Source organism: Dioszegia hungarica (genome assembly GCF_025882075.1).
Source record: "Dioszegia hungarica strain PDD-24b-2 chromosome Unknown MKK02contig_16, whole genome shotgun sequence".
Classification (NCBI taxonomy): Eukaryota; Fungi; Basidiomycota; class Tremellomycetes; order Tremellales; family Bulleribasidiaceae; genus Dioszegia; species Dioszegia hungarica.
Window position 1 is genome coordinate 1,714,650 of NW_026515773.1, and position 21,896 is coordinate 1,736,545.

Here is a 21,896-nt window from a genome sequence, read left to right on the forward strand (position 1 = left end):
GCGCCAATGTATAGAATTCGAGCATTTCCTATAGCTACATTGACGAACAAGACTGACTAGCGTCCGCAAGATCGTGTCGGCCCCCCTTCGCTCGGTCAAGCCAGCATCGCTCCCAGCGCAACCGCTCCGGCCCCGACGGCCACCGCTCCGAGCGTACCTCCAGCTCTAACTCTCCCTTCAGCTGCGGCCCGACTGCTCTGACCGGCCGCGGCACTAGAGCTCGCCGTCCCGGAAGGCGCTATCGATCCCGAAGACGCTCCGGTCCCGCCTGATGCTGATGCTGACGCCGTCCGCGACGCGGAGTTAGATGAGCCAGACTGAGCGGCGCCTCCAGTGTTGTTCCCGACAAGTCCAACCCCGTAAGACCTTGTACTTGCGCCATCCAGTGCCCAGGTCAGGCCGCCAAGAACGTGAGACTGGAAGGTTGCGTTCCGCCATGCTGTCTTGTCAGCTGGGGTTCGCGCAGCGAGTAGCAGTTTAGCTCACTCTCGTTGGAATGTCCGAGCGAGGTATAGAATGACCGTCCTGCTTTGGGCGCACCGGAGTTGAGCGGCTGAGCGGATTGTGGCGATTCGATGAACCAAGCTGAGGGCTGTCAGCAATCTGCCGAGGTGAGAGTTCGGTTGTCTACCTGCCTATGGGATGTGGGCTGCCTTGTGATGGATATGATCCGGTGCTTGATCCAGTATCTACTAGGTCAGATGTGTGCACTAATGGCAGGATGTCCAAGCCAGCAGATCAAACGATGTAGCTTACTGGTGTAGCTCGACTCGTTCACGGAGAGCAACAGCTGTGCCCCGTTGTTCCTCGGGTCACTCCGGAAATTGTACACTTCCTCAGTCTATCTGATTAGCTGGAATCCCTTTATCTCCATCGGGGTGGCTAAGCTCACAAAGCGCCACTCGTCCGGTACATTAGCGGTCGCAGGATGCGTCTTATTCACCCTCAAGAAGGTCTAGCCTGTTAGCTTGCATATTCCACGCTTGGATCTTCATCGTGTAGGCAAGAGCTCACCGCGGGCTGGAGGTCCGGGTGATAGTCAAAGATAGCCCCAACAGCCTGCTGATAATTGGTATTTTGTTGCAGACAGGCAGAGGCGGCATGGAGGCCAACATAGGCTCCACCTGATCTGAAGTAGTTCTGTAGAGCTGCTTCACCGCTTGTATCCAGGACTGTACGGATCAGCAGGATCCTGCGTAGTGTAGCCGCATGCTCGTTCGCTGAGGCGTACCTTGATCGGAATTGGACACAAACATCAGGCAGTCAAATCCAGCCAAATTAGAATCGGTGAACTGTCCTTGATCCCTTCAGAAGGTCAGCTCTGCATACGATGAAGCATTCTTCTTGAGTGGCATAGCTCACTCGGTGAAGCTGAACTGCACACCAGCATCTGCCGCCCTACTCCCCAGCACCTCAATAGCAGTCGGGATCGAATCGTGTCGATACCCCCTGGTGGCGGTGTACACCAGCACCCGTGGTGTTCTCTGTCGCTGAGATTGAGCGAGAGCGGACATGGCTGATATAAGGCTGTAAATCAGCGCCGAGGTGAGCCGCATGGTCGGTGTATGAGGCAGAGAACGCAGGAGAGCTTCGCTGCGGTCGCCAAGCTGACGATCGGGCAGGCTGTCCATCTCCGTGGACCCTTAAAATGACGTAACCTCCTCATTCCGCTGTCCAAGCTCGCGTCGAGGGTGCGTTTCAAAGTTAAAGACAAACGAGCGTCTATACATCTCACTTCTTGATACCCTTGCCTCCTTTATACGCGCTCAAATTAACGAATAATACCTATAGTTATACCCATACGCTTCTCAGAAACGCAACAACCAGTTTACGACCCCGCAATTGGTCATAATCCACCGATCTTTGCGCAAGCGAACGCGCGCATCACGTACCCTTTCACCGCCATCAGGAGCAGCACATACCCCCTGAGCTCTGTCAAGGCATCGGATGGGCGGCCTCTTTAGCTGCTTTTCGCGTCCTAGACCCCATCCTAGCTCGTGCCCCGGGAATATGACCCAAATATCCCATCCTTACCCTCTCGCCGCCCGACAGCGCGCCATATCGGAATATCACCCGGCCTCGCCCTGCCATACACCTACATCTCATCCCCGGCCGCGCACTCGCGCCAAGGAGGACACGCGTACTTCCTCTCCGATGGCGGGTACATCCACCTCGTCCCGCTCGCCCTCGGCCGCCCGTCGCGCTCGGAGCGTGAGCATGGCGTCCACCTCCCCTTCCCACCTCCACAACCATGGCCTGAGGGCAGCGCACATGCCTATGCGGGTCCAGGACATCCCTTTCCCTCTCCTACAATCCCATCCGGGCGTATCCGCTTCGGCATCAGCGTCGGCCTCATCAGCTCCGGGCTCGATGGACGGATCTCCAGTCCGGCAGCATCGGGCGCTGATGGAGACGGCAGCGCTCCTACCTGCGCATCAGATCGGGATGGGCGGGATAGGTGGAGATAGAGGAGCGAGCTGGAGAGGGGACAAGGGAAAGCTGAAGAAGGTGCAGCTGGTCGAGAAGGACTGGGAACTGTGGAGGGCGGAAGATTGGGGAGGGTATGGAGAGACGAGGAAGCAAGGGGTGGCGGCGGGAGGCGGATGAGGAAAGACCTCTGCGAACGAACGAGACGAACTTGGTGGGTATCTGCCTGCTGGTCGAGGCATGTATAATCTCACGGCTGACTTGCCAGTCATGACTGCTATACAATAACGACTATTACCTCATGACCCGCACGAATCAATACGCCCCATCACGCACCCCTTACGACCCTGCCTCATTCTTCACGTCCTGTATAGTTCTACGAACGCTACGACCTGCACACTCTTCACCTAGAGCTATACATATCCTCACGACCTCGGACTACACGACTCCGATACCATTATCGCCGTGACCACACCAGCTTACTTGTTTGTAGCCGACTCAGTATGTTCGATACGTGCCATATGACCTCTAGCTTTCTCATCCTACTAAGACGCGGCGGCCACTCACGCTCAGTGGTGTAAACAAAGGGATGACATGGCAAAGAACGACGTAATGAAGCTTTTGGGCGAAAGGATGATCGGCTAGTGACCGACACTGGGCGTTTTGGGGGTTCTACTGGAGAACCTTACGCCACCGCCCCCTCTTTTCGGATTCTTTCGATTGTGATTGCTCACATTCGTTGTCCCTACACACCGCGTCTGTGATTGATGGACGGGATGGCTCCACTTCAAAGCCCCGTGAGTACACTACCTGGTCTCGTCGGCTCTCATCAGTCGAAACTACCTCTGACAACGGCAGAACAGCCGGGATCCTGCTGGAGAAACCGCAATCAGCCACTTCCTTTCCCTCCCGTCCGAACTTCAGATCATGATCTTTCAGCGCCTACCCCTTGCCGCCCTCAGGACCACCTACCTCACAAGCCGACTACTGAGACAGCTCAGCCGAGACGCCGGGCGCGTACTCTGGCGAGGACGGCGATTTTGGGATACTCGCCACCCTAACTTCTCGCCACGAGCATGCCCTACTGATCCATCTCTCAGATCCATTAAGACGCTCGTCACTGTCTCGCGTGCCGAAGTGATAGGCTCATTAGCGGACGAGCCAGAGTCGTCCCGCCCTGCTACCGTTGACAGCCTCGATCCTGCTGATATCCCCTCCGATCTTCAGGACCGTCAGTTCGGTGTGGTCTACTATCGTCACAGTGATGCGAGAAACCCAACCTCATCACAGACGTGCCGATTGCACGCCTTCCCCCCGGTCCTATCACACTTCAAGGCGAAGCTGCTCGCGGTGAAGAATGACCTCCCCGTCGGACATCTCAAGGATGGCTCACACCTTCCTGATGGTATCAAAAACAACTACGAGACCATTGTGCAGATCGTCGATCCAGCCGCAGGACCATGGGAAGAAAGATCTATCCTTGCAGGGTCTCTAACAGTGGGTGGACCAGACGCCGCGTTGCTGTATCCCGCCTGGGCGAGCAGCACAGCGGAGTGCATCGAGAACGTGGCAGAGGCGCTGGCCCTCGCTTCTGCTCTGGGCAGATCGACCACCCTCGCTTTGTACCGCAGCCCCGCGGATACTGGGATCGATGCAGAAGCTGACCGCGATTTCATTACGGACATCACGGCTAGTGTGAGAACCGCTCCGGTGAGTCCCTCCGGAGGAAAGTGGGCTACGTTCAGCCCGGGGAAGATTTCGCAGCGGATGGCAACCCTCAGCATCATGTATGTGCATTGTGAACCAGGGGGACGGCTCGGATTACGATGAGGCGATGCTCGCTGAATGGGATGTGACCGAGTACGAGAAGGCACTGGATGCCGAGATAGCACTTCTGCGGCAGTGGAATCAGAGCAAAGCGGTGGGGACGACATCTCCGAATGTTGCAGCTGCGGCTGAGTAGCTACTAATGATCCCTGACAACTGAAATCACACGCGCGCGGAAATGTTTAGCAGCCAGATTTGAGATCTGGCGCTGTTGAGCCTCGCCAAGAACCTTGAGTCGATGCGTTCAGCTGCATGACTCGTCGACTAGCTCGGCGTCGATCTGCCACCCGATGTGCCAACGCGTGTGCCACTCACACTCGCGCGACGTCTTGCTTAGCGATGAAAGGATCTGAGCAATCTGTCCAAACGCGACGCGACCTCAGTGAAGGGGTACATCTGAAAGGATGTCCAGGGCTTGGCCTGACTTGGGCCAGCTACATAGGCATGAGCGTGTCCCGCAGACTCGCCACTCCCCCTCTTTCATACTTCCTTCGTCCCATTCGCCACCCAACGTACTCGAACCAAACTCTCGGCGCACAATGGCCTCATGCAACAACGGACCCCAAACCTCGACCACGCATACAGAAGGCACGGTACGTAGGGTTCCAAAATCCGGTGGCTGGTCCAGAGGTACCGTACTGACTGGTTGCAGAACATGCCTACTCCCACTGGTCGCATCCTGGTCTTTGATGCGCGTGCGGGGAAAGGGTTCAGCTCCGCCGAGGTGACTGAGGATGAATCACAGGCGGTCCAAGACACATCCATTATCTTCGTTGCCGACAAGCTAGTCCACGATGGCTGGGGTGGCGGCAATGAGACAGTCCAGCAACCCTGTCTACTGACGACTGAAGTGCCGTCCATCTTGGCCAAGGTCCAAGCCAGCGGCAATACAGAGCAGAAATCATCGGTGGTCTACATCAGCTACCATCCCACGCTCAGCGACACCAAGGCGGGGAGACTCGAGATCCCCATCCCTACCGAGCTCATCAACGCCCTCCCCTGTGCGGCAGACAGCATGTTGGTCTTCCACGTTGAGGGCGGTCACGGGGCGCCAAGCTACAATACCGTCAAGGTCTCGGCGAACCATTCATCCGTCATGCTGATCACGGACCCAGGCAGCAACAGGGACAGGTGCGACCTCCTTTTCAAGTTCAAGGGCGGCCCAAAGAACCTGATCCATGCGTACAGCGCCGGCGCCGAGCCTTCCATGAACTCACGCATCAACCACGACATCGTTGATCTCCTTGCACAGGCTTCTGATGCTGAGCAGAATGTCACCGTGGTGCTCGGTCGCTCCTCCAATGGCGCTGATGCGTCCGCCGACACCGAAGAGGCAAAGATCGACGAGATTACCGAGAAGGTCAAAGACTTCTTCAATGACCGACACTACGGGATCACCTTCAAGGATGTCAGTCGCCGATTCACAGTGTGCTACGCGGACGAGTCTCACCCGACGTTCGGGCGTGCTTTGCGCGCTCATCGAGAGGCTCAAGATTTTGTGCGAGCGGAAAGGGCCTCTTCGTCGTCGGCTGCTTGAAGAGCACAGGCGGGGTGGGTTCTGAGGTTCTGACTGGCTTAGCGCTGTACATATCATTTGTTTCTCATGCCTATCCGTCTCGATATGTGATATAGTATTAGCTGCTTCCCCTCGGTTGAGGTTTATGCACGAAGGCCTGCAGCTGGGTCGAAGGGGGAACGTCCAAGGTCATCCAATTCAGGACTGACGTCAAGTATCAGACCTTCTCGCGAACCGAGCGTCGCAGACAACAGAATCTCTTGCGAGCTATAAACAGTATTCTATAAGGCCTCGTTGTGACCAGCTTCCCCTCTGAATTCTTGAGTGCGTATCAGCCCCAGAGCCCCGCAGGCTTGACTGCTGCTCAGCTGTCAACCACCAGTCTGCCGTGCTCGGCCTTCCGACCCTCCTCCGAGCTTTCCTTTGCCCGCCTTGACGAACCGACAGACCAGAGCGAGGTCTTGTTTTCGGGATTGCCTGGGGGGTCAGTCCGATATTCTGACTGCAGCGGCGAGACCTTGTACGTACGGTGCGCCTCGATCAGACCCTTGCCGAAGTTGCTCAGGCAGAGACAGCCGTATATGAAGGTGACAATGAGGATGAGAATGGCGAAGCTCGCTGGATTGTCAGCTCGGCTAATGTGGCAGATTTTGCGATTTCGGGGTAGGGGAGAGGTGAGGCGTTGGGGTGCGGCGGAAGGAGTCTGACTTACCAAAGAGCACCATGGTGATCCGAGTATTGATGTACAGCCTCGTAGCATACGGCAGAAACATGGATGTGAGCTTGTATCTGTGCCGTCAGCTACCCGTCACCTCGGCGAAGAAGCTGTACACTGACATGAAGTAGGCCAGGCCGAGGATCATCATCGACAGGCAAGCAATCATCAGTCTACAGTATCAGCGGATTGCCCCTCTCTGCGAAAAATGACACGTGACATACGGCATATTCTCCTTCCGCACAGCATAGCCGCACGCGAGGATAACGATGGGCGTGAGCGGCATGGCGATGATGGTAATGACAAACTCGGCAGTATTGTTCTTGGGGCTGCTGAGACGACGAGGATGAGGAACTGCCATGTCAGCGCTGAGTCTGGGTCCTTGGTGTGCGAGCGAACTCACGGCGAGGCAGAAGGCGAGAGAAAAGAAGAACAGTAGCTTGAGCAAGGAGACGAGGGTCTGATACTCTCTGTGAATGCCTTTCTGTATCAGCTTGGTGGTATAAATATCTGAGCCATAGAAACTCACGCTTCATCTCTGGACTCGCTCCGACCAGCCTAAACTCGGCCCACCCGAACTGCTGGACCAATCTCCTGATCAAGAAGGCATACGCGATCGTCGCAAACCCCACCACAATCGGCGTGACGATGAAGAGGCCGAGGATGGTATTGAAGAGCGACCCCTCGCCGAAGCATCTCGCAAAGTTGCCGCATCGTTGAGCGCTACCTTGGAGGGCGGAGAGCGCTGTGCGGGTTTGCGAGATCTGGAGGCACGCGTAGATGAGGATCATGAGGTTGAATATGGCGTGGAGGACGAGCTGGAGCTATTAGTGCTAATAGCGAGGGAGTACAATGAGGTCGGGGACTCACCTGTATGAAGTTCCTTGCTCGGAGCGCATCGTAGACATACGCCACCGAGAACAGTCTAAACGGTCAGCTGGGGAATTATGGATGGGAACTGACGTGACCTACTGAGCGAAAATGAAGTTGGAGATGTAGACTGGAACGGTCCGTGTCCTTGGGTCGACGGTAGGGACGTTGGTTTGGACGAGACCGAAGTACGCCCAGGCGACAGCGGAGACGATGATAGCTTCAGCGGCGGCTGAGGGTCATCAGCATCTCCTTTGGACAATTTGTCCCGCATTGCCTTGGTGACGACCGACGAAAGCAAGGCCACTCAGCTGGTCCTCCACCTTGGCCCAGCTCTGCCGGAAGTGGGGTCGACGCGCCAATACCTTCCCCAGCGCGTAGACCAAATTTCGCTCACCTATACCCATATAAGCCTTCTCCGTCCCGGTCGCCAACGCGCGCTTCGCCCGCTCGCCATGTTTCGCCATGGGGTCCATCGTGCCTTCAGAAGACAGAGGACTGTATTGACCAGTGACGGGTGGGTAGGCGACGGCGTACGGGTCGTGATGGTTGCTTGGAGACGATATCGTGCCTGGAGCCTGGAGGTATAAGTTTGAGAGTGGGAACAAAGGTTGGCCCACTACAAGTATCTAAGTCCGAGCGGAGCGGAGGGGGTCCTTTAGCGCCGTGCTTCAGAAGAGCTTCGGCTTGGAGCTCTGGAGGTCGAGAGCGAGAGGGGGTCAGAGGGATGAGTAAAGGAGCTCTATCATATGCAGATGAGGGGGTCTTTATACCCTCTCATGGCACTGCTTCTTCCTGTGCTTCTCTTCGGTTCTCTCCCTCTTCTCTCGAGTATGAATCCTGTGCGGTGTGCATGTTCTAGATCTAGATCTGACATGGCTGTAAGATGGCTGTGTGGATTGTGTGTGGGTGTGTGCCTCAGCTGACAGGCCGACGGAGGGACTTTGTTTGTTAGTGTATCAGGAATGCCACGTCATCAGGGGTCCCCATCGCCTCCCTTGTCCTTCCCTGACTGGACTCAGCCCGGGCCCGAGTGCACCACCCAATTCGTCCATCTTATGCCTTCCATCTGTCGATTCTGTCAAGTATACTCCGACTATCAGCTCAGATTACAGGCGAAAAGCATCGCTGCATAGCCAGCTCATTACGACTCTGCAAAGAGAAAGCAGATAGACCGCCGCAGCGACCCACCGCGAGGGAGATCCCCAGTACCGGCTGAATCCGGTGCAACCCGCCTCGCGTCGCAGGCTTGCTCTTAAGCTCAGCGCTCAGCCATCGTGCATCGCCCGACGATCTCCTCACCTCGGTCTTGAGCTCTCTCGGCCCATCGGTCTCTCCCCCAAGATGTCGCTGAACCATCACCTTCCCAAGAAGTTCGACCCGATCCCAAAACGGCATCATTGGTACACCTTCTTCATCTTCCTATGCGGCATGCTCTTGCCGCCTATCGGTAAGTCCTTACCATCTATCAATGCTGTGCCTAATAAAGCGGCTCAAGCTGACATTGATAGCTGTAGCAGCGAGATTCGGTATCGGCCATGATTTCTTTGTCAACTGGTACGTTGGCTCTATGTACGTCCGAAAAGTGGCTGACATCTGAACAGTATCTTGACGATATGTGGCTGTAAGTTCTGCGAGAGATCCCACGAGCGCTATCAGGATGAAAGCTGACAGCTCTAGACTTCCCGGGCCATGGTCACAAGTAAGCCTCCACCCTTGACCCTTGGATTCACGATGAGTCATGGACGCTAATCTCTCAGCTTCTACGTCCAAAACATCCGAAACAACGAGAACAAGGCCCGCACGCCCAAATGGGCACGCAAAGCCGGCCTCGTCGACCCTGCAGACGAGCAACGGCGTATCGCCAAGTCGCAGTGGAAGAAGCGGTTCGACGAGCGTAACAATGTGTCGACGCATGTGGGTGCCGAGCTGGAGGATGGGGAGGTGGGCGGTAATTATGAGCCGATGGATCCGAGGGATGAGGAGAGGCGAGCGAGGATGCGGAATGAGGGGCTGTGGAGGGATGAGGATGCGGAGCTCTATAATGAGGGTGAGTCAATATCCAGGTGTATAGACGCAACGCAGGACGTGGCTGGAGATTCTGAGGGAACGGGTGTGCTGCCAATCGTTGACTATTCTGAGTTGCCGGGCAGAATAGGATGGACTCATCTCAATTGGGATCTTATGCTGATCAGCAGATCAAGCACCAAATCAACGGCACCACCACTGGCCCATGAATTTCGAGGGCACCGTCGACGACTCTCGCCCCGCCCGCAAAGGTACCGGCAGCAGCGGTACCGGCGACCGCTGGGAACGCGCCAAGGGCGAACGAGACCCTATCACCGGCGCGCTCATCGGCGGGAACGCCTATTCGGACAACCCCGGCGGAAGCAGCGGGAACGGCTCTGCCTACCCTCGGAGCGGAGCCACAGACGACGACGTACCCGAGTGGGGCAAAGACTATGGAAGCCGGAGTAAAGGCAAGAAGAGCCGGAATCCGCTCAAGCGAAATAAGAAGTCTGGGGAGAATGTCGGGGTGGACTATCATGATTCGGCGTCGGCCGGTGGGGGCGGCGGAGGGTATGGAAGGGGAGGAGGATATGATGAGATGAGTAATGGAAGGTCGGGAGGAGGGTATGGAGGAAGTGGGGCGGGGCCGTTTGGGGATGATGGGTACGACCGGGCGGGGTCAAGCGGGCGGACAGGTGGTGGTGGTGGTGGAGGTCATGGAGGTGGAGGTGCAGGGGGCGGGGCACAGCCGGCCAAGAAGAAGAGCAGTGATCCGTTCGATCATGAGTTCTAGGCTGTCAATGATGAGAAGGGCGGCATGGCGGGCGAGGAGGGGGAGCGGAAGATCTACGAGTAGACGAAGGGACTTATTTACGAGGTGAATGTAGGGCGACCTCGACATACCCCAATAATCTAGCTGTACCCTCGCGCACCGTAGCTTAGGCTGTTAATCATAATTTGTACCGGTGCATAATGTAGTGTCCCCTTTATCCTGGCTATCTCCAAGCCGCCACAACACTTCTCAAGCTCCTATATACCACAATTCCAATTCTGAAACCTATCGAAACACGAGCTCCGAACTCCGCGCCGGTCATTTTCCAATCCTTATCTCGAGGTATTTCCACGACCTTCATCAAAGTTGGACATCCCTCGACGCCTCTTTTCGACTTGGCCCCGAGCCCTCGCAGCGACAGCGATATCTTTGCATCGTCCATCTCTCCCGCGAGCTAGAAAAGTCATCATCTAGTCATCATGTTCGCTATCCGTGCCCCGTCCTCACTGCTTCGCCTCGCGCCAACATGCGTTCGCTCGGTCGTGGTCCCTGTAGCAAGAGGGCTGCAGACTTCTGCGCGACTCGCGGAAGAGGTGCGTATGGCAGGCAGCACGGAGAAGCGTAGACCAGGCTGACAGGATAGCTGAAGCGGACACCGCTGTATGACTTCCACGTCTCGAAGCAGGCCAAGATGGTGCCCTTCGCGGGCTACTCTATGCCCCTCGCTTACGGCGATGTCGGCCAAGGTATGTGGATCTTCCATTGAGCCGGCTCCAGGCAGGCCTGACCGTATAGTAACGGCGCACAACCACGTCCGGACCTCTGCGGGCCTATTCGACGTCTCCCACATGCTCCAGCACCGCTTCACCGGCCCGACCTCCCAAGCGTTCCTCATGTCCCTCACGCCATCCTCCCTCAACACCCTCGCGCCCTACACCTCCACCCTCTCTGTCCTGCTGAATGAATCCGGCGGCATCATCGACGACACCATCATCACCAAGCAAGCCAACGAGAACGAGTGGTATGTAGTCACCAACGCCGGGCGGGCGACTGAGGATATTGCACATCTCAAAGAAAAGCTCGAGGCTTGGAATGCGCGGAATGGGGGTAGGGAGGTCAGGTGGAGGAGGATGGAAGGGTGGGGCCTGTTGGCGCTGCAGGGACCGAAATCGGTTGAGGTGCTCCAGCCGTTATCGGGGACGGACTTTGCAGATATTCCGTTTGGGAAGAGCGTGGACGTCAAGATTGATGGAGTCAAGTGCCACGTCGCCAGGGGAGGATATACAGGAGAGGATGGGTTCGAGGTGAGCCCGAAGATCTACGTGAGAAGGTTGAGCTGATAGGCAGATCTCCATCCCGCCAGAGTCAACAGTCAAGATCACCGAGCTCATCACCTCTCAACACGGTGTACAGCTCATCGGACTCGGCGCGAGGGATAGTCTGAGACTGGAAGCTGGGATGTGCCTGTATGGGCACGATCTGGACGAGACCGTCAGTCCGGTAGAAGCAGGCTTGACATGGGTCATCGGTAAGCTAGATCATTGAGTGTAACCTCATCAGGACACACATAGCTGACACCTGCCAGGCAAGGACAGGCGTAACGCAAACGCTCCTAACCCCTTCCCAGGCCAATCTCGTATCCTGGAGGAAATCGCAAAAGGCCCCTCGAGACGGCGGGTCGGGTTCGAGATTACAGGCGCACCGGCAAGAGAAGGGTGCAAGATCTTTGACGAGTCAGGAGCGGAGGAGATCGGTCTGTCCCTTCCCTCTCTATATATAAGCCCATGAGTAGAGAGGACGATGACTGATCCCGTAGGCGTCATCACATCTGGTATTCCCTCACCTACGCTAGGAACCAACATCGCCATGGGCTATATCCGATCGGGACACCACAAGAAGGGGACCAAGGTGCAGATTGAGGTGAGGAAGAGGAAGAGGGATGCGGTCGTAAGGGCGATGCCGTTTGTGGCGAGCAAGTACTATAAGGGGAAGGGAGTACTCGGGGCGCCTGCCTGATTGGCGAAATGGAGCTAAGAAACGATTTTTTTGGGACAAGACGATGTACAGGTGTACTGCGGTCCGAACGACAGAGCTGACGCTGACAATTGCTGCGAAGCTCGTTATGTCTAGTGATCGCAAGTAGCGCAGCGAATCAGTAACAATTCTTTCGTATACTATTCACCTTTACTTGTACCCGAACGCGGGCGGCCACTGATCAGCGATTGATCGGATCTTCAGCGGAGCCTTCCTATATGTTGCATTCGGAGGAGTAGTACAAGATGAAAGTGCCTAAGATCACGCGTACCTGAAGACCTGCAGTCGCCACCTCATATAACTGACCTCTTCCAGGAAAGCGCCTACCGAGCCGAGGCCTATGAACGCATCTCCTCCTGGATGTGAATGTCTTCTCGGATCATATCGCCGTAAACAGACGGATCCTCCGGGTCCGACAGCAGGTAATCGACCGAACAGGTCTCGTCAGGTTCAGCGCCGGGGCCACCCGATAAGCCTATTAGGTGCTCATTCACCTCCTCCTGCAGTTCCTCCATCAAGTCCGCAGCGCGCTCGGGGTTCATCCACACGCTCTTGTCCAGTACGACCGTGATGGACTGACCGGTCTTGTCGTTGAGAATCGTAGTAGCGAGAGAGCACAGATTCCTTTTGACGTCCAGCAGCGCGTACTTGCTGCGAACAAGCAGACCCAGTCTCTTTGGACCTTTGATGTGCGCAAAGGCGCTGAGGACGGAGAGATCGTGATTCGAGCAATGGTAGCTGTGTACAGTCTCGAAGACTCGAGTATCGGCCTCCATGTCAATGTTCTGATCACAGTTCAGACGCAGGCCTAAACGAGAGGATATCACAAGGGTCGTACCCGGTGTCGCCGCCAGGAGGGAGATCTGAGGCGGGAGATTCATTGCGCAGGTTCCATGGCTGTCATCGAAATTCACCAGTACAAGCCGAAACGAGTGGTCCGCAAGGGTCTTCTTCAGCCCACTGTAGTTCGTGGAGGATAGGCCATCCGCGATCTCTGTGCGGTTGGTAGACCGGTGAGCCTGCCAAACGAGCATGTTGAGGATTTCGGGCCACGTGGAGGCGCATGGAAGGTGTAGGAACTTCCTGCTCAATGACTCCCGCAGGTCGATACTGCGGGCATCGCAACGGATCGTAGGGTCCTGCGTTCCGTCTCCGGCTTGGCAACGGATTGTAGCGCTCCATCGTGCGTTCTTCACCGCGCTGTTCGCCATTTTTTTTGAGGTGTGTCCGAAAGAACTCAGATCAGAGCAGCTCAAGAAAGGCGTGATCATGTCAATGACCTCCGTGGGAACATCGCGCCAGCAGTCGCGATTCGATGAGCCTGGGCGAGAATCGTGGTTATCGACAGTATCGCCAGGGTGAATCAGCTACCTCCAACTGGTATCAGTCCCTGTGGTGGCACGTACTCGGCGAGCTGACTTTGCCTTTGGGTCGAAGCGTAAGAGATGTCTTGTCCATATTGCCGAGTTGGAGATATGTCAGGTTCTCACAATATCTGAGTATGACACAAGTAGGGTTTCTGAAGTGCGACTATAGCGAGGTCAGGTGGCTAAACAGAGAGGGAAGAGGGGAACGCGTTGAGTCTAGTCCCTCGCAGCTGGGGCTCAGCTTCTGTGCTCTCCAAGCCACACCGATTGTCGGCATCCTTTGCTCGCAAGGAGCTGCCACGTCTGGGTGGTGGTCATCCCTTTTGATCATCCGTGGCGGCATGCGATCCATGACGTGGCATTGCTGTCGCAGGACATCAGCATGACTGATGAAGTGGGTATGCACTGAGCTCGACCTTCGTCTGGCTATAGTAAGTGGATTGGTAATAAAGACGATCTATCAGTATCATGAGCTTCTAGTCTATACTTAAGTAGCAGACCCAAGATGTAGCAAGATCCCATCAGCAGTGACTATGAATGAGTGAAACTCGACCCAGCGCTCCCCCCTGCCCCCTTCTCCGGCGTCCACTCCTTCGCCGCCGCCTCCAACCCCATCCAGTACCGCAGCTGCACCGCGAGATCCTTCGCTTCCTTCAAATCAGGCGGGTCGGCCGAGAATGCCACGAGCAGCTCCGCTATTGTCGCTTGTACCTTCTCTGCTCAGTGTCAGCTTCCACACTATCTCCAGAGAGCCGAGAAGGTAGCTTACCAGCATTGGCTTCTCTCAGCCCGTCCACGTCCGCCTCGCTCTGCGCCTCCTCCAGCTCTTCCCTCGCCTCCATGATCTCCGCTAGGAGCATGGGGTCCGTGAGACTATCGGTCTCTTCCATTGGTAGGTCATGTACCGACAACTAATTCATTCAGCCTTCTCCCGTCTCCTGTCCTCGCAGAAGGATATACGCACAATGTACTCTGCACGCTTGAGCGGGTCCGCCAGTATCTCATACGCCATATTCACCCGCCCACTCAGCTCCTTCGCTAGGCTTACTAACCGTTCTCCACTCGAACCGAACTTGTCCGGATGGAGATCCCGCTGGCGCACCAGCATCCTATTCCGGAGCTCGCGGGGCTGGAGGTCGAAGCCTCTCGCTGGTAGTGTGGAGAGCTCGCTCGGAATGTCGTATGGTGTTCTCGAGGGCGTGGGGGAGGGGATAGGCGATGAGAGAGCGAGGAGGGAGTGCAGGGATAGGCCTGAAGGAAGAGGGATGAGGGTCGAGCAGGAGGTGCAGGGTGAAGTGGAAGGTGCGAGGGGGGCGGAGCAGGATGGGCAGGGGCGGGTGAGCTGCGAGGCTGAGGCCGAGGTGGACTGCGCTCGGCGGCTGAGCTGAGATCCTACTCTCCGTCCCACTGATACTCGAGGTGATCGTATCCGAGACGTAGGCGCCGGTGTGATTCTGGAAGATGTAGCGAGAGATCGGGTCTGCTGAGCAAGCTGCCCCGAGATCGGGGCGGGCGTGAAGCGCGATGCTCCTACGAGAGCCCTTCTGGCGATCTTGGACATGATAGCGAAGATCAAATCGATAGAGTGCGTGAGGTGACAACGAGGGCAATACCGGTCATTAAGATGAAAGCTTAGAGTGCACAAGAGAGGGCAAATTCGGCAGTAGTCGAGGATGCAAATGGGGCCCCGGTCGATCCGATGACGCAGCAAGATGCAGCCAATTGCTCTAGTGATAGCGGGTCCAAGTGAACAGCCAGGGCATGGAGCGAAGTGCTGGACAGCTCGATCATGCAGTAAGCCCCAATGATACCCTTTTCTTGCTATAAATACCAGAATGCATATGAGGGGTGGCAGATCGGCGGGAAAACAAGGGCACTAAGCAATCGCAGGACTCGCTTGTGCTTCCGGTACTATGCTGTATCAGCTGGATGTCTCGCGAATCTCGATCGAGTGTCGGCCAGCAGATAGACTCACGTGGGATAGGAGGAATAGGCTGTGCGAATGCTCGACTCATGACTACACCGACACCTGCAGATCAGCACGGGCCCGGTCCAAAACAGGCGAGGGACTGGCAGATCCCGCTGGGTGGAGAGGTACTCACCCTCGAATACACCCAAGAGAATACCACAACCGATAGCTGATCCCAATGCTGATCTGGGTCCAGCTGCACAAGTCAGCATAAGGTCCGCCGAGGCCCAAATATTGAACGCCAAGGACAGCTTTCCAGCCCTACTCCCTCCCCGCCCATTCTCGTGCCCATGATGCCCTCGTCTACTTTCACATCATCAAAATAGCTGAAAGACTCACCTCGCAGCGCCAAACTTCCACCCGTCAAGAACCCCGAAATGATCGCATTCCACGGATCCTCCTTCTGCCTGTACCCCTTCACCGCGCAATCGAAGGATGAGAACAGTCCTCCCCAGATCCCAAAGTTCCCGCCGAGGACTGGTGCTCGTGCTTTTATAGCAGACACCGAACCGATCAGACGTTCTCCCTAAGATGATCAGCTTGGTCTCTCCACCTTGCCGAGCAACGGTGGCTGGCTGCGCTCCAAGCACAGCCGGCGCGAATGACCTGACCGGCAGATCGCTGCTCCATGTCCATCGCCGGAAGATAGAGAGTAGACCTACTCTGGGACTATTTCTCGCACCCTTGATACCGTGCCATATCCCCCCTCCTATTGCGCCCATGGAGAAGGCCCCGCCGAAATCGTTAAGAATGACATAGGGACTACCCAATCAGCATCGGACGTATAGCAAGAAGCGCACCAACGGCTACAGTCCGGGTGATCTATGAGGAATCCCAAAGACAGTACACGCACCATGGGTCTCGTGAGTGATCACCGTGTGACATGATGGAGGGAGGGTAGGTGGAGGCGTCGGGCGAGCTGTCTGACAGATAATCGATGACTGGAGTCGAAGTCAAGCTTCAAATCGGGATCTGACTATTGATGTGATTCTCTCGAGCCTGGTAGAGTAGGCTGGTGTCGGTGTGCTTAGTGGCTTGACGGGATATAGCTTGTGACAGGTTTAGTTGTAGGCGGCAAAAAGCTCTCGGAGCGATTTGGAGGTCAAGGTGAAAGAGGAAATCTAATCAGGGAGGATCAGATAGCAAAGTGTGCCTGAATTCTGAAACACCACCCAGGCTGGACAAGCTGCTCGCAAGATTTCAGAAAGGTCCACCTCTAGCTTACATCTCTCTCACACCTATATCACTGACCCCTACCCGCGAAGCCAGAGCAGAGCATCAGAATGGCGGAGACAAACATCATATTTGACGACCGGTTCACCGTCAGCGTGAGCTTCAGCCTTCCCGTCTTGTAGCTGTCCCTCTCCGAATTAGGGCTGATGAAGTAGGATGTCGACAAGGATGGCAAGAAATTTGACCGGGGTGCGCTCATACTCTGACAGGCCTCTGCTTATGCTCATGCTCGTACTGATGTGATCAGTTTCAAGAATAATAGCCCAATCCAACAACCTCTCCATGTCCCTAACCCTCGACATTGCGAATGAGCTCTACCCACTCGTCGAAGGCGACATCTTCTCCCTCGCCATCGCACGGAATCTCGTACCGGAAGAAGCGGGCGCAGACGACGAGGAAGAAGAAGCGGCAGCGGGTGGGGCAAAGCGGGTCAAGAAGGAGTTATGGAGGAGTGAGGATCAGGGGTTGGCGGCGGATTATGAGTATGTGATGTTTGGAAAGGTGAGCTCCTGGGCCTGTGGAAGCGCCTAATTCCCTCGATAAGACAGAAGCTGACGGTGTAGATCTACAAATTCGATGACTCAGGCAAGGGCGGGGAGAACGCAGAAACGTGAGTTCCCCCGGTGGGAAGGATAAGGGCATTACTTTACTGACTCTGGGTAGAACGGCGTACTTCTCGTTCGGCGGTCTCCTGATGGCATTGAAGGGGTCTTTCCGGCATCTGGCGAATGTGGTCGTGGGAGAGAATGTGTATCTGTTGATGCGGAAGTAGTGGGCGCGAACAGGCGGGATGATATGGAACACCGCAGGGGTTACGGGGATGCGGGAAAAGCGGGATAGCTCCTGCGCGGTCCTAAGCTGGTTTGACTATGGTTACCCCGCGTGTATGTATAATAGGTCCTCACTACATAATCTTATCTTCGACCGTACAGAGCTATTTGTCCCTGAGCTTTTCAGTGCAGCGGATAGCCGTACTGGGGCTGAAGACAATGCCGATATCTGCATACAGGCCTACTCTAAAGCGAAGCCCTCCTACTGGTCCTTCTTGTCCTTCCCGACTGTCATCCCCTTCCCGATCTCCAGCATTCTCGGCGGGACCTGTATGCCCGCCAGCGCCGACACGCCAAACATCACCACCGGCACAAAGATCAACAGCGAGATCAGCAGCGCTGTGATGATTGGCGTAGTCAGGAGCTGGACGCGGTCCAAGAGTGGCGCGTCCTTGGAGACGGTGGTGGAGTTGCCGTGCGTGGAAGAAGGGTGGGAGGCGGTGGAGGAGGACGAGGCGGTGTGGGTGGGGCGGCGGTGTGCCGAGGAGGAGGAGGAAGTGACGGAGAGTAAGGGGCGTTCGAGCTCGTCGGGCTGCTGACGCTTAACAGGGCGGGTTCCGGTGAGGATTGTGAGGTCTGCGGATGGGAACGTTGCGAGGGCTAATATATCAGCTATGGTAATCGGTCGGCGTTGAGCTGACAGACGTACCTTCTCCGTTCAAGGAAGACTTGCCGCCCTCGACCCGAATGATCTGCTTCCCGCCCTCCACACCTGAGTCGGACGACACGATCTCAGCCCCGCATATTTGAGCCCATTCCCCCAGCGCTCCGTCCAGCGATGGTCGATCCGGGTTGATCAGGTATGGAACGTGCAGATCGGCAGCGGACGCGATCTTCAGTGATGGGATGTGAGAGTGATGTAACTGGCACATCAGCATTAGAGTCATTGTATACAGTCGATTGATCAGTGAAAGGGTCTCGACGAGCTCTTGACCTACCTCGTCCATGTGCACCACCACGACCCGGTCCCATTCACATCCCAATGTGGGTAATGTCCGATATATCTCGTCTGCCGCAATCACGCCCGACGTCAAAGCCTCCTGGGCTTCCCGTAGTGACTCTTTGCTACATCCTGTCAGCTCGAGCTCTTCAACACGATGTCCAGGGCCTGCGCGTGTGCAGCGTTCAGCGGCAAGGTAAGAATGGAGCTCATCTGGACTCACTCATTCGATGACCAGATGAGGAGCGGAGACGAGTCCTTGAATGCTGATGTCGCTGTTGCGAGCAGAGCAGCCGCGAGGACTGAGTAGGCTGTCGATCGCATACTTGTTGTAGGGTGTGGTATAGGAGATAATTATAAGAGCTTTGGTCGATAGACGATGCGTGAGGGAAGGGAGCTGCTGGCTGCTGGACCGGGGTGACTCAAGCCTATCTAGCGGGATCGAAGCGTACAATAGGCACATGACTCGTCGCCACTCCGAGACGCGCCTAATTCGTTGTACCGTGATTTCTCCGGAAAGCCGAAAGTGGCAGTGTCGTAACCCGTGCGCCACCGCTACCCGAACGCGGTATTTCCCTGCCGCCTGTTCCCCGCGCGACTCCCTCTCTCTCTCTATTTACACTTTGTACCTCTACCTCATATCAGCTCATATCACAGGTACGTCCCCCTACGCGTCTTATACTAATCCCACACTAATCCACCTGCTGACATCACCCCAAAGGTTCACTCCCGGGCCGTCACCTGCATACCGTACCTCATCAGGACCATCAACAAATCCTGCCGGTAAGATTCCTCACCCGGAATGTACGGATCAGGGCGTTATGCTGACTGTGCAGACTATGTCTGATAAGGAGACTTCTGCCGTGCCTGTCGAAGAGCAGTCTGCTGGCTCGCCTGCGCCCGCCAAGGAGGCGTCCCCCGCCCCTGCTGCGGCTCAGGAGAAGGCAGCAGAGAAGGAAGCGCCCGCCGCGTCAGAGGCCGCACCCGCCGAGGAGCCCAAGACGAACGGGGACCACGCTGCTGAGGATCCTAAGACGAATGGGAACGGGAACGGAGACGGAGACCACGCTGCCGAGTCTACCGACGCGGCACCCGCCGCCTCGGCACCCGCACCCGCCGCAGCTGCATCAGCGCCCGAATCGAAGGGTCAGACCCGGACGAGCTCGCGTACCAAGCTTGGATCACCGGCCGCAAAGCCGGCGCCCAAGAAGGCTGCGCCAAAGACGGCCAAGCCGCGAGTGAGCGGAGCGGCGGCGGGAGGGAGCAAAAAGGCGGCGCCGGCGGCGGAGAAGAACTTTAAGATTGGGGATATCGTGTTGGCGAGGCTGAAGGGATACCCTGCGTGGCGTGAGTGGCTTTTCAGTCTCTGAAGGGTGAGAGAATATGGGTGGCATATCGAGCGGTGCCAGGCTCGTTAGGGCGAGGCGGGGCGAGAGTATGCGCGGGAGGGATCAGGAGTAGGGGCATATTCGTCAGTGGACCCAAGCTAACCTAGGCTTTTCTATTGTTTCTCATATACAGCCGCACGAGTAAGCTGATTCGTACGGTATCGGAGCGTTCGGGCGGACTCAGCTGATATTTTAAGATTGCCGACCCTGACACCCTTCCCCGGAAAGTGGCCGCCCAGCGCCCAAACAAGAACCCCATGATCTTCTGCGTCCAGTACTTCCCCGTTGGAGACTAGTGAGTGTCCCCGTTTTCATATCCCACCCACACCAGCGCTACAGACCTCTTCATCCCTTCCCACCCATTCTCAACCTTGCGAGCATAGCTGATCCCCAGCTCCTGGCTAAACCAACGCGACCTCACCTCCCTCACCCCCTCCGACATCTCGTCCTACCTCGAATCGGGCCACCGCAAAGCCACTGGCGGCCTGCGCGAGGCGTACCAGACCGCCCAGGACCCGACCGAGTGGGACGAGGGACAGGCGCAGATTGTGCAGCGGGAGCAGGAGGGCGAGGAGGAGGTGGATGAGCTGGCGGATGAGGACGAGGGTGAGGAGGCAGCTGTGACGGGTGGGAAGAGGAAGAAGGCGGCGGCGACTGGAGGGAAGGAGGGGAGTAAGAAGAAGGCAAAGACTGAGAAGAAGAATGTGAGTGCAGATGTGAGGGGGCTCAAGCTATTCGGGATGAGTCAAGGAGGACATCAGGGATGACGGGATGGAATGGGGATCAAGGCATAGAGAGATCATCGACTTTCACCTGTTGGGTCGACGCTGATATCCAGGACGAGACCGCCGACAAGTCAAAGAAGGCCGCCAAGCCCAAGGCCGCCAAGTCAAAGGCCGCACCTGAATCAAAGCCTGCTGTGGAGAACCAGGCAGCCGACGACGATGGTAAGATTTGTCCCTCTTCAGGTCGAAAAAAAAAGCGCCAAAGGCCATACTGACTGCCCAGACCCACTGTCAAATGACCCGGAATGCAGAAAGGTCAAGGACTGGCGCCACAAGCTGCAGCGGGCGTTCCTCGGCAAGGCGCTCCCAGAGGCAGATGTGAGTTGGGTCTTTGCGATTTGGCTCGGGGTTTAGGAATCCAGGCTGATCGAGTATAGGAAATGCCAGGCTACGACCAGCTTTTCAAGGATATCGAGGCGTACAAGGGCATGACAACAGATGCACTGACATACTCCAAGATCGGCAAGGGTAAGCTTTTCGACCCGTGATTATCGCTCGGACCAGTAGCTGACGAGGTTAGTCATGAAGAAGATTGCGGCCATATCGACCATACCCAAGGACGACGAGCTGAAGATCACCACCCGCGCCGAGAAGTTGATGAAGGACGTGAGTATTGATTTCCTCTGCAGAGATGTCCCACTGTATCATCGACTCGCTCGAGTCGGAGGCTGATATCATTTAGTGGCAGTTGGTCATTGACAAGGACCTAGGCGCGAAGAACGGAGATACCAAGGCGAACGGTATGGACGTTGACGCTTGATCGTCGCGTGGTCGCGAGTGGGGTAGGCGAAAAGAGCGGGGATATCAGAAGGAGGAGCGGAGGGCTAGAAAAAGGGGGGGGGTGAGGACACAAATCGGCGCAGTCGTCGAAGGGGTCGACCAGCATGTGCTGGGGGGATGGAGGGATCGTTTCGTGTCTAGTGGTTTTTGACCTGTTTATTCTATCCTACTTTCGTTTCCTTTCTTGGGGCGCTACATTACCCTACCTTATTCTTTTCTCTCTTGTTTTCCAGACTTCCAGAATCAGAGTTAGTGAGGTAGCCAAAAGCAGAATACGCGTGGGATCTGGTCATGTTAGAAATATGCTTCGTTCTTTGGTCTTCCTTGGTCGCCGCTGCAGCGCTGGAGGGGTAAGCGCATAGCATGGGGGCCACAAGTCCTAGGTATTGCTTCCATATTGCACGCCTGTGTGTCAAGCTAGATCCTGCATCCC

The 21,896-nt window shown here is 56.3% G+C and overlaps 12 protein-coding genes across 12 annotated transcripts; 6 read left to right on the forward strand and 6 right to left on the reverse strand.

Moving 5' to 3' along the window:
* Window positions 1–95: 95 nt before the first annotated feature.
* Window positions 96–1,514, reverse strand: MKK02DRAFT_38764 (putative glycosyl-hydrolase; the record flags this gene model as incomplete). The annotated part of the gene is made up of 7 exons (XM_053090269.1): window positions 96–439; window positions 487–585; window positions 757–841; window positions 893–955; window positions 1,015–1,172; window positions 1,232–1,305; window positions 1,363–1,514. 7 exons carry the CDS (start codon window positions 1,512–1,514, stop codon window positions 96–98), a joined length of 975 nt encoding a protein of 324 aa, XP_052943870.1.
* A 1,840-nt stretch (window positions 1,515–3,354) lies between these two features.
* MKK02DRAFT_28791 (uncharacterized protein) lies at window positions 3,355–4,390 on the forward strand (the record flags this gene model as incomplete). Its single annotated transcript, XM_053087645.1, has 3 exons — window positions 3,355–4,137; window positions 4,173–4,214; window positions 4,235–4,390. The coding sequence occupies 3 exons, from the start codon at window positions 3,355–3,357 to the stop codon at window positions 4,388–4,390; spliced, it is 981 nt and encodes a 326-aa protein (XP_052943871.1).
* Window positions 4,391–4,793: 403 nt separating this feature from the next.
* Window positions 4,794–5,791, forward strand: MKK02DRAFT_38766 (uncharacterized protein; the record flags this gene model as incomplete). The annotated part of the gene is made up of 2 exons (XM_053090270.1): window positions 4,794–4,847; window positions 4,907–5,791. 2 exons carry the CDS (start codon window positions 4,794–4,796, stop codon window positions 5,789–5,791), a joined length of 939 nt encoding a protein of 312 aa, XP_052943872.1.
* Window positions 5,792–6,134: 343 nt separating this feature from the next.
* On the reverse strand, window positions 6,135–7,831 carry MKK02DRAFT_38767 (uncharacterized protein; the record flags this gene model as incomplete). The annotated part of the gene is made up of 10 exons (XM_053090271.1): window positions 6,135–6,247; window positions 6,299–6,388; window positions 6,483–6,559; window positions 6,608–6,658; window positions 6,710–6,839; window positions 6,885–6,965; window positions 7,015–7,303; window positions 7,356–7,410; window positions 7,458–7,587; window positions 7,753–7,831. 10 exons carry the CDS (start codon window positions 7,829–7,831, stop codon window positions 6,135–6,137), a joined length of 1,095 nt encoding a protein of 364 aa, XP_052943873.1.
* Window positions 7,832–8,699: 868 nt separating this feature from the next.
* MKK02DRAFT_38768 (uncharacterized protein) lies at window positions 8,700–10,158 on the forward strand (the record flags this gene model as incomplete). The annotated part of the gene is made up of 6 exons (XM_053090272.1): window positions 8,700–8,805; window positions 8,867–8,912; window positions 8,960–8,979; window positions 9,036–9,057; window positions 9,116–9,405; window positions 9,554–10,158. The coding sequence occupies 6 exons, from the start codon at window positions 8,700–8,702 to the stop codon at window positions 10,156–10,158; spliced, it is 1,089 nt and encodes a 362-aa protein (XP_052943874.1).
* Window positions 10,159–10,616: 458 nt separating this feature from the next.
* MKK02DRAFT_38769 (aminomethyltransferase mitochondrial precursor) lies at window positions 10,617–12,153 on the forward strand (the record flags this gene model as incomplete). Its single annotated transcript, XM_053090273.1, has 6 exons — window positions 10,617–10,730; window positions 10,781–10,883; window positions 10,933–11,441; window positions 11,485–11,665; window positions 11,723–11,890; window positions 11,954–12,153. 6 exons carry the CDS (start codon window positions 10,617–10,619, stop codon window positions 12,151–12,153), a joined length of 1,275 nt encoding a protein of 424 aa, XP_052943875.1.
* A 199-nt stretch (window positions 12,154–12,352) lies between these two features.
* MKK02DRAFT_28796 (uncharacterized protein) lies at window positions 12,353–13,353 on the reverse strand (the record flags this gene model as incomplete). Its single annotated transcript, XM_053087646.1, has 4 exons — window positions 12,353–12,385; window positions 12,478–12,541; window positions 12,571–13,068; window positions 13,133–13,353. The coding sequence occupies 4 exons, from the start codon at window positions 13,351–13,353 to the stop codon at window positions 12,353–12,355; spliced, it is 816 nt and encodes a 271-aa protein (XP_052943876.1).
* A 716-nt stretch (window positions 13,354–14,069) lies between these two features.
* On the reverse strand, window positions 14,070–15,099 carry MKK02DRAFT_38771 (uncharacterized protein; the record flags this gene model as incomplete). The annotated part of the gene is made up of 3 exons (XM_053090274.1): window positions 14,070–14,254; window positions 14,308–14,449; window positions 14,503–15,099. The coding sequence occupies 3 exons, from the start codon at window positions 15,097–15,099 to the stop codon at window positions 14,070–14,072; spliced, it is 924 nt and encodes a 307-aa protein (XP_052943877.1).
* A 315-nt stretch (window positions 15,100–15,414) lies between these two features.
* On the reverse strand, window positions 15,415–16,392 carry MKK02DRAFT_38772 (Tim17/Tim22/Tim23/Pmp24 family-domain-containing protein; the record flags this gene model as incomplete). The annotated part of the gene is made up of 6 exons (XM_053090275.1): window positions 15,415–15,449; window positions 15,514–15,567; window positions 15,641–15,703; window positions 15,847–16,033; window positions 16,170–16,269; window positions 16,361–16,392. The coding sequence occupies 6 exons, from the start codon at window positions 16,390–16,392 to the stop codon at window positions 15,415–15,417; spliced, it is 471 nt and encodes a 156-aa protein (XP_052943878.1).
* Window positions 16,393–16,790: 398 nt separating this feature from the next.
* MKK02DRAFT_38773 (DNA-directed RNA polymerases i, ii, and iii 17.1 kda polypeptide) lies at window positions 16,791–17,512 on the forward strand (the record flags this gene model as incomplete). Its single annotated transcript, XM_053090276.1, has 5 exons — window positions 16,791–16,835; window positions 16,896–16,929; window positions 16,988–17,241; window positions 17,304–17,350; window positions 17,404–17,512. The coding sequence occupies 5 exons, from the start codon at window positions 16,791–16,793 to the stop codon at window positions 17,510–17,512; spliced, it is 489 nt and encodes a 162-aa protein (XP_052943879.1).
* A 260-nt stretch (window positions 17,513–17,772) lies between these two features.
* On the reverse strand, window positions 17,773–18,834 carry MKK02DRAFT_38774 (uncharacterized protein; the record flags this gene model as incomplete). The annotated part of the gene is made up of 4 exons (XM_053090277.1): window positions 17,773–18,170; window positions 18,220–18,433; window positions 18,509–18,635; window positions 18,734–18,834. 4 exons carry the CDS (start codon window positions 18,832–18,834, stop codon window positions 17,773–17,775), a joined length of 840 nt encoding a protein of 279 aa, XP_052943880.1.
* A 515-nt stretch (window positions 18,835–19,349) lies between these two features.
* Window positions 19,350–21,443, forward strand: MKK02DRAFT_38775 (uncharacterized protein; the record flags this gene model as incomplete). Its single annotated transcript, XM_053090278.1, has 9 exons — window positions 19,350–19,857; window positions 20,032–20,039; window positions 20,096–20,193; window positions 20,293–20,602; window positions 20,737–20,845; window positions 20,907–21,001; window positions 21,061–21,151; window positions 21,204–21,289; window positions 21,366–21,443. The coding sequence occupies 9 exons, from the start codon at window positions 19,350–19,352 to the stop codon at window positions 21,441–21,443; spliced, it is 1,383 nt and encodes a 460-aa protein (XP_052943881.1).
* Window positions 21,444–21,896: the final 453 nt, after the last annotated feature.